The sequence below is a fragment of the Esox lucius genome, chromosome 23 (genome assembly GCF_011004845.1).
Source record: "Esox lucius isolate fEsoLuc1 chromosome 23, fEsoLuc1.pri, whole genome shotgun sequence".
NCBI lineage: Eukaryota > Metazoa > Chordata > Actinopteri > Esociformes > Esocidae > Esox > Esox lucius.
Window position 1 is genome coordinate 4,898,588 of NC_047591.1, and position 7,006 is coordinate 4,905,593.

At 44.3% G+C, this 7,006-nt stretch overlaps 1 protein-coding gene across 2 annotated transcripts in view; it reads right to left on the reverse strand.

The window, feature by feature from the left end:
- ptprz1b (protein tyrosine phosphatase receptor type Z1b) overlaps positions 1-1,524 on the reverse strand; it is a 49,505-nt gene extending 47,981 nt beyond the window's left edge. For both annotated transcript variants that reach the window (XM_010896484.5, XM_010896483.5), the window contains exon 1: positions 1,293-1,524. In XM_010896484.5, coding sequence (XP_010894786.2) covers positions 1,293-1,368 — 76 coding nt within the window. In that variant the 5' untranslated portion in view covers positions 1,369-1,524. The remainder of the gene's footprint in view (positions 1-1,292) is intronic.
- Positions 1,525-7,006: the final 5,482 nt, after the last annotated feature.

Consider the following 7,006-nt stretch of genomic DNA (forward strand, 5'->3'; position numbering starts at 1 on the left):
CTCAATACACTATGCTCAATTGAGATTTTGATGACATTGACTGCTGGTTTGAAAAACGTCCCCTTGTTTTTCATATGAGAACATTTCTATTTCTGAATTCAGAACTAGGACTAAGCCCATCCCTGCTCCTCCTCATCATTATTTTAACCACAGCATCTCAGAGAGAGCAACTCAACCCCTGATGAGCTCATGACTGTGTTATAATGTTGATTATTAATGGCTTTGTAATGACATTAGTCAAATGTGACTAAATTAAAAAGAAATAATACATGGCATTTCTGTATATGTGTTAATTGAATACATAAATCCATAGATCCATATAGATTTGTGGGACACATAGGCTGGGTTCACACAGGCAGATAAATTGTGATATTTTATGTTATTAGTCAAAAGACCAATTAGTGAAAGCAATATCCGAATTTGGCTGCCTGTGTAAACTGTTGCCACACTGTACATTGTGTGTGCTATGGTTTGTATATGTTTGTGTGTATGTGTGTTTGTGTGTGAGTATGTGCATGTAGCCTACATTCCTGTTTAGTGGCCTGGCATATTGAGGGACAGATGGCTTGTAGATGCTTCCTCCTTCATTTCTCTCCAATTAATTGTTTCCATAATTCCCAACTCCCATAAACCTGCCAGCTAAACTGTCCATCTTTGAGATCCTTCCTCAGATCACAGATAACGACTCCAACAGATTAACAAAAATGGAAAATGAAGATAGCAAAAATGCCCTGGCATTTCAATTTCACCACTGGTGAGAGAACCATTCATAAAATCAATCCTAACACAAGTGATCATCTGAGACTTTTCAATGGCTTCACCAGGGAAACAGGATAACCTTTTATTGACAGATACTATGAATTCAAACATCATGATATAGGCACTCTGGTTGCATGTCTAAATGTCATCTGAAAGATTCTGTTAAGCCTATAAAGTGGACTATTAAAATGCAGATCCCCAAATGTTGGATCAAACAGTGTGTCTTATTGACTTGTATATCCCACTTCAGAAGCAGTAGACAAATTGTCCATGTACCGTCCAATATTTACAATATCTTGCACTGACGTTTTTTGAAATTTGGAACTTTATGCAGGCTAACAGAATCCCAATCTGCAATTGCAACAAAATACAGTCGTTTATATGGGATCGTTAAGTAAATGCATCACACTTTCAATAAAGAACATTTAATAACAGCGCACGCTCTACTCTTAAGTAGGAACTGCTGACAATGCGTAGGCGCCTTTAACGCATAAATAATTGCGCTTCAAAATCCATCACTGATTCTCCCTTACCTATTTCACAGATAACCAGGAGCTGCGCGATGGAAATCAGCACTTTGGATGCATTCACTTCCATAGTCTCCGACATCAACGCCAAAACGGGGTTTACACGCTAAAAACAATTATTAATGTTGGCTATAGCATATAATTGAAACACAATGTTGGAGCGGGCGCGAAGATGCTACGTTCGCTTCATGTCGACAGTGTCGGTACTCCTGCCTCTGGTTATCTGTCGCTCTCCGCTCGGAACTAAACAGAGTGGCTACACTCTCACGTACAACCCTGGCTGAATATGGAAAGGCGGATTGGGTATGCGCGCCGCCCACCAGCCTACTCACGGGTGGGGGGGGGGGGTATTTTTGTTCACACTCTGTGTATATGAAGTGACCTATGATAAAGTAGTGGTGCCTCGCACCAATGTACTTTACCAATGTACCAATCGTGCTGACCTAGGTCTAATGCAACATAGTGACAAGTTGTGATGTAATTAAATGTTGTGCATTTGGTGGCATGCTTTGGCCGAGGTGCTCCTAATTGAATGTTAACTCTGTGATCGATTTGCTGATTAGCTCTGAGCCATTTCATATCGAACTTGTTACAAAGGCTATGACATTACATTTATTGTTTTACTGTTGTTATTGTGTTCCTTAATACCAAGAATGCACAATTTGCCGGCTGAGGGCGGTTCTTATGCACAACGAAATGCATAGTTCTGGGATACAGCCTTGATACAGTATAGCACAAACCCAAAAGGGGGTCCAGGGGTATAGTGCAAGGGATGGGGCCCCTAGATATTTGCAGACAGTGTCCTGCATGCTGGGCCCCTTAGATATATGCTCGACAGGATCATGCATGCTGGGCCCCTTAGATATATGCAGACAGGATCCTGCATGCTGGGCCCCCCAGATATTTGCAGTCATGGCCTGGCGTGCTGGCCCCCCTTGAAGTTTGCAACTAGAACCCTACATCCTGGGCCCCCTAGATATTTGTAAACAGGGTCCTGCATGCTGGGCCATCTAGATATTTGCAGACAGGGTCCTGCATGCTGGGCCCCCTAAATATTTGCATACAGGGTCCTGCATGCTGGGCCCCCTTGATATTTGGGGACAGTGTGCTCCATTCAGGGCTGGCTCCAGGCATAAGCAACATAAGCGGTCGCTTAGGGCCCCTGACTGTTAGGGAGCCCCCGACGGATAGGGGTGAGGGGGCCCCAACTGAAATTCTGCTTAGGGTCCCCAAAAGGCTAGAGCCTGCACTGCCTCCATTACTTAGTTGAGACCTAATTTATTAAATAAAATGTACTTACTGGGTTGTGCTGTTGTCTCATATAGCTCTCTTGAGATTTGATTTGGATAAGAGCATTTGCTAAATGACTCAAATTGATATACACCAATCAGCCATAACATTATGACCACCTGTCTAATATTGTGTAGGGGCCCCTTTTGCCGCCAAAACAGCCCTGACCCGTCGACTCCACTAGACCTCTAAAGGTGTGCTGTGGTATCTGGCACCAAGACATTAGCAGCAGATCCTTTAAGTCCTGTAAGTTGCGAGGTGGGGCCTCCATTGATCAGACTTGTTTGTCCAGCACGTCCCACAGATGCTCAACTGGATTGAGATCTGGGAAATTTGGAGGCCAAGTCAATGCCTTGAACTCATTGTTGTGTTCATCAAACCATTCCTGAACCAATTTTGCTTGTGGCAGGGTGCATTATCCTGATGAAAGAGGCCAATGCCATCAGGTGATACTGTTGCCATGAAAGGGTGCACATGGTCTGCAACAATGCTTTGGTAGGTGGTATGTGTCACAGTAACATCCACATGAATGACAGGACCCAAGTTTTCCTAGTAGAACATTGCCCAAAGCATCACACTGCCTCCGCCAGCTTGCCTACTTCCTATAGTGCATCCTGGTGCCATGTGTTCTCCAGGTAAGCTACGCACACGCACCCAGCCATCCAGGGGATGTAAAAGGAAACGTATATCCATTGCTCCGTGCTGTAGTTTTGATGCTCACGTGCCCATTATAGGCGCTTTTTCAGCAACTTGAACTACAGTACCTCGACTGTCAGTTCGGACCACACAGCCAGCCTTCGCTCCCCACATGCCTCAATGAGCCTTGAGAGCCCATGACCCTGTCACCATTTGACCGCTTTTCCTTCCTTGGACCACTTTTGATAGGTGCTGACCACAGCAGACCGGGAACACCCCACAAGGGCTGCAGTTTTGGAGATGCTCTGATCCAGTAGTCTAGCCATCACAATTTGGCCCTTGTCCAAGTCGTTCAGATCCTTACGCTTGCCCATTGTTCCTGCTTCTAACACATCAACCTTGAGTATAGAATGCTTACTTGCTGCCAAATATATCCCACCCACTGACAGGTGCCATGATAACGAGATTATAAGTGTTATTCACTTCACCTGTCAGTGGTCATAATGTTATGGCTGATGGGTGTATATTGTCTATGGCCTTAGGACTTCAATAACAGCAGGGAGATTGATGTGTGGTATAAAGCTTTCTTCATTTCATCATTCCATCCAAACAGAAATAGCCTAAGACTGTGCCACCATGAATCTGAAAGAACCCAATTTGTGCAAGTGTTGTCCACAAACACTTCAGCACAGGGATGCAGATTCTAAGTCTCATTTTCTCATGCAGAGTAAAAAGCTGATGTTTGGATGTGGGCCTGGCATCGTATCAGACCTTCAGCACTGTTCTTTTTTTACAAAGGGGCACAGGCTGGACAACATGATCTCACATCGGGGGTTTGGCCGACAGCCTCTTCTCACACTGCGCACTGTTGGATACTTCCGTTCTAATCTGGAGGCAGGACCTAAACACAATAACACGCTCCTCTGCAGCACCCTGTTGTTACCGCCTTGGATAAATTAGCATAATTTAACGTGGGATTATCTTTAATTTATGCAGGAAGGATCTGCATTTTGCTTGTTTGACCAAATTTTTTCTGGGTGCTCGATACAATGTTGTTTTGCATCTTGAGTTCCGCCATTCAGTTTCTTTGTGTGCGTGTGTGTGCGTGATTGTGTGTATTGTGTGTGCATGCCTGTGTGGGTTTGTATCATCTTTGTGCTTGGCTTGTGAGACAACCTGTGGCATTGTGGATTCAACCTGTTGCTTGTGCAGACCTTCCGCTAGGCAGAGTGAATAAAGCAGGGCTAGCTTCCAAGCTACTCACATTAGTCCTTATACTTACTGCAAAGGGGTAGAACAGAAGTGGAATAACACCTCAGACTGTAAAAAAAACACATGAAAGAGATCAGGGCATGGATCATTTATGAACTAAGAACAATAGGTACAGTATATAGGATAGGTTTATACTGTGTAACTGGATGGCAGTACTGAGTTAGATGGTCAACAGAAGCCATTGAAGAAATGGGATTGGACCAGAGCTGTTGGTCAATGGTTTGTCTTTTTATGTCATGCTTGCAAGCGAGGCTAATCAGTGTAGGATGACACATAATGGGCTCTTAGTAGAAGTTCATTCATAAAAAGGAGAGGATGTGAAACACAAAGCCATTACATCTTTGGCTACTGGTAAAAAAAAAGCTTTGTAAGAACTAGAGAAAGTTGGGGGTTTGGTTACTTGTGAGGGAGTGGCCATCTATTTAGAGGCTGGGGTCGGGATTCAGTCTGAATAGGATCACTTACTGAGGGAATATAAAACACACAGATCTGAATAGGATTCATTACTGAAGGAATATAAATCACACAGGCCAGTGTTAAAAATTGGAAAATGGTGGAACACTGACGTCTTAGTTTTACCACAAGTAAAAGTTATACCCAAGAAAGTATAAAGTCACTTCCAAAGTAATTGGGAACTTTGATAAAGGGTGCTTGTGGAATAGATTTCACTTCATTGAAGAAAATCAACAACATATATACATTAGCATCCCCGTTTTCAATACGATATTAGTACGGAGACTCAGAAGGGAAAAGATGCAAAATAGGGACTTTGGCATCAATCAAAAATTTTTGGGGGGATATATGGATGTTTTCTGGTGTTGCATGTCTTTCAGGGAAATCCATTTGGCAAGTGTCACCCTCCTAGCAGACGCAAGCATGTTTTTGGTTGAAGTGAGACATATTGAGACAAAATATGGTCTATGAGATGCCTAATACGTGAGCAGACAAAAGTGCGTCATCTGTCCGTCCTCTGTCAAACACTTTTGTCAGTCGAGGCGATTGGCATGGCTTATACTGATACTAGACCTATAGGCAGGTTTCTGTAATGACCCTTGTCTCTATGTCTTCTTTCTGTAACAACGTCTGTCCACAGTGTCTTCCTCTGCCATCGTGGCCTCACAGAAAACCTGAGCCTGTTCTCTCCTGGCTAACGTTGGTTCGTCTTGCTACCTCAGCCCTGTTTCCATGACACCGTGGTAGGCTGTAGCCGAATGTCAACATTATTGACCGGCAACTGTGGCGCCTGAAGTTCAATATCCCTGACACCCCGCAGCCACCCCCAACGGATCGATGCCTGTCTCCGCCGCTCACAGCCCGGCGTGCGTGCTAGCAGGCAAGCTTACACACCCCTGCAACACACGCACTGTTCACTGTCTCTCTTCTCAGTGTGTGGATCCAAGCTCACTGGACGTCTGGCCATGTCCATTTGCGGCCGGTCAGGCGGGGCAGTTTTTGAATATGCACCTCATGAAAGAGAGTGCTCGCGAAACAGCTTTTACTTTACTCCATCAACAGGGAGCGTTGTGGGGGGTACGAAGCCCTCAGTACAAAGCCCTGTTCTGTTTTTGTGAAGATTGTTTCATGCTTTATTTGACATGATAGTGGAAAAATATAAAGCTTTGGCTGAGCAGTGGGCCGAATTCAGACCAGTGTTACAGTGGTAATGAGCCTACATCAGCCCTTAGCCGGGCAGTTGCCAGGAGATGTCTGAATGAGAAGTGACATACACCTCCTAATGATGGTCCAGTCGTGCTCTATTGCTCCCAGAGGGTTTTAGGGACAATGACAGAGGGCTCGGCACACAGCATTGGAACATGCAGTCGTAGAGGCAAAAGTCAGTGCAGAGAGGCTGTCTGTGAATCAACAGCAGTAGTAGAAGCACAGCTCCTCCAAAAAGGCTCACGGGACCAAATGAGGTGTTCCTGCCAGTCCCTTTTATGTGAAATTGGTCTTTCACAGAGGACAGCGGTTTGTGGCAGGGCTTTCATTTTAACCACAGAACCACAGTCAAAGAACCTTGGACAAAGCACCTCCCTCCGGGTATAAAACAAAGACATGGGACAACTGTACCACTGGTCCGCTACACAGTAAAGGACCCGCAAAAACACACACAAACCTTTTTTTTAATGAATTTTCAAATAAAACTTAGAAAGGACTCGAGACAGATTTTGTTCTTAATGAATAGCCAGCTGGAGATAAGCTTGCAATGAAATGTGTCCCTCTCCGGTTGGAAGACAGCCTGGTAAAAACCTTATCACATAAGCTTTGCATGTTCAGTGATACGCCGATGGACTTACTCTAAGTCCTAATGCTGCAGGAAAGCCAATATTCAATCAGCTGGAGGTCTAGCGTTTCCTAGCAACGGACTAATAGGGGGGCATAGGCCACACTCAACCAGTGGAACCCTAACACATCCAAATCACCCCTACATTCCTTAAGAATTTACTACAGGGTCAGACCAATGCAAAAGACCGAAAATAACATTAAATTATCTTAATTAAATACATTCTTAGTATTATTAA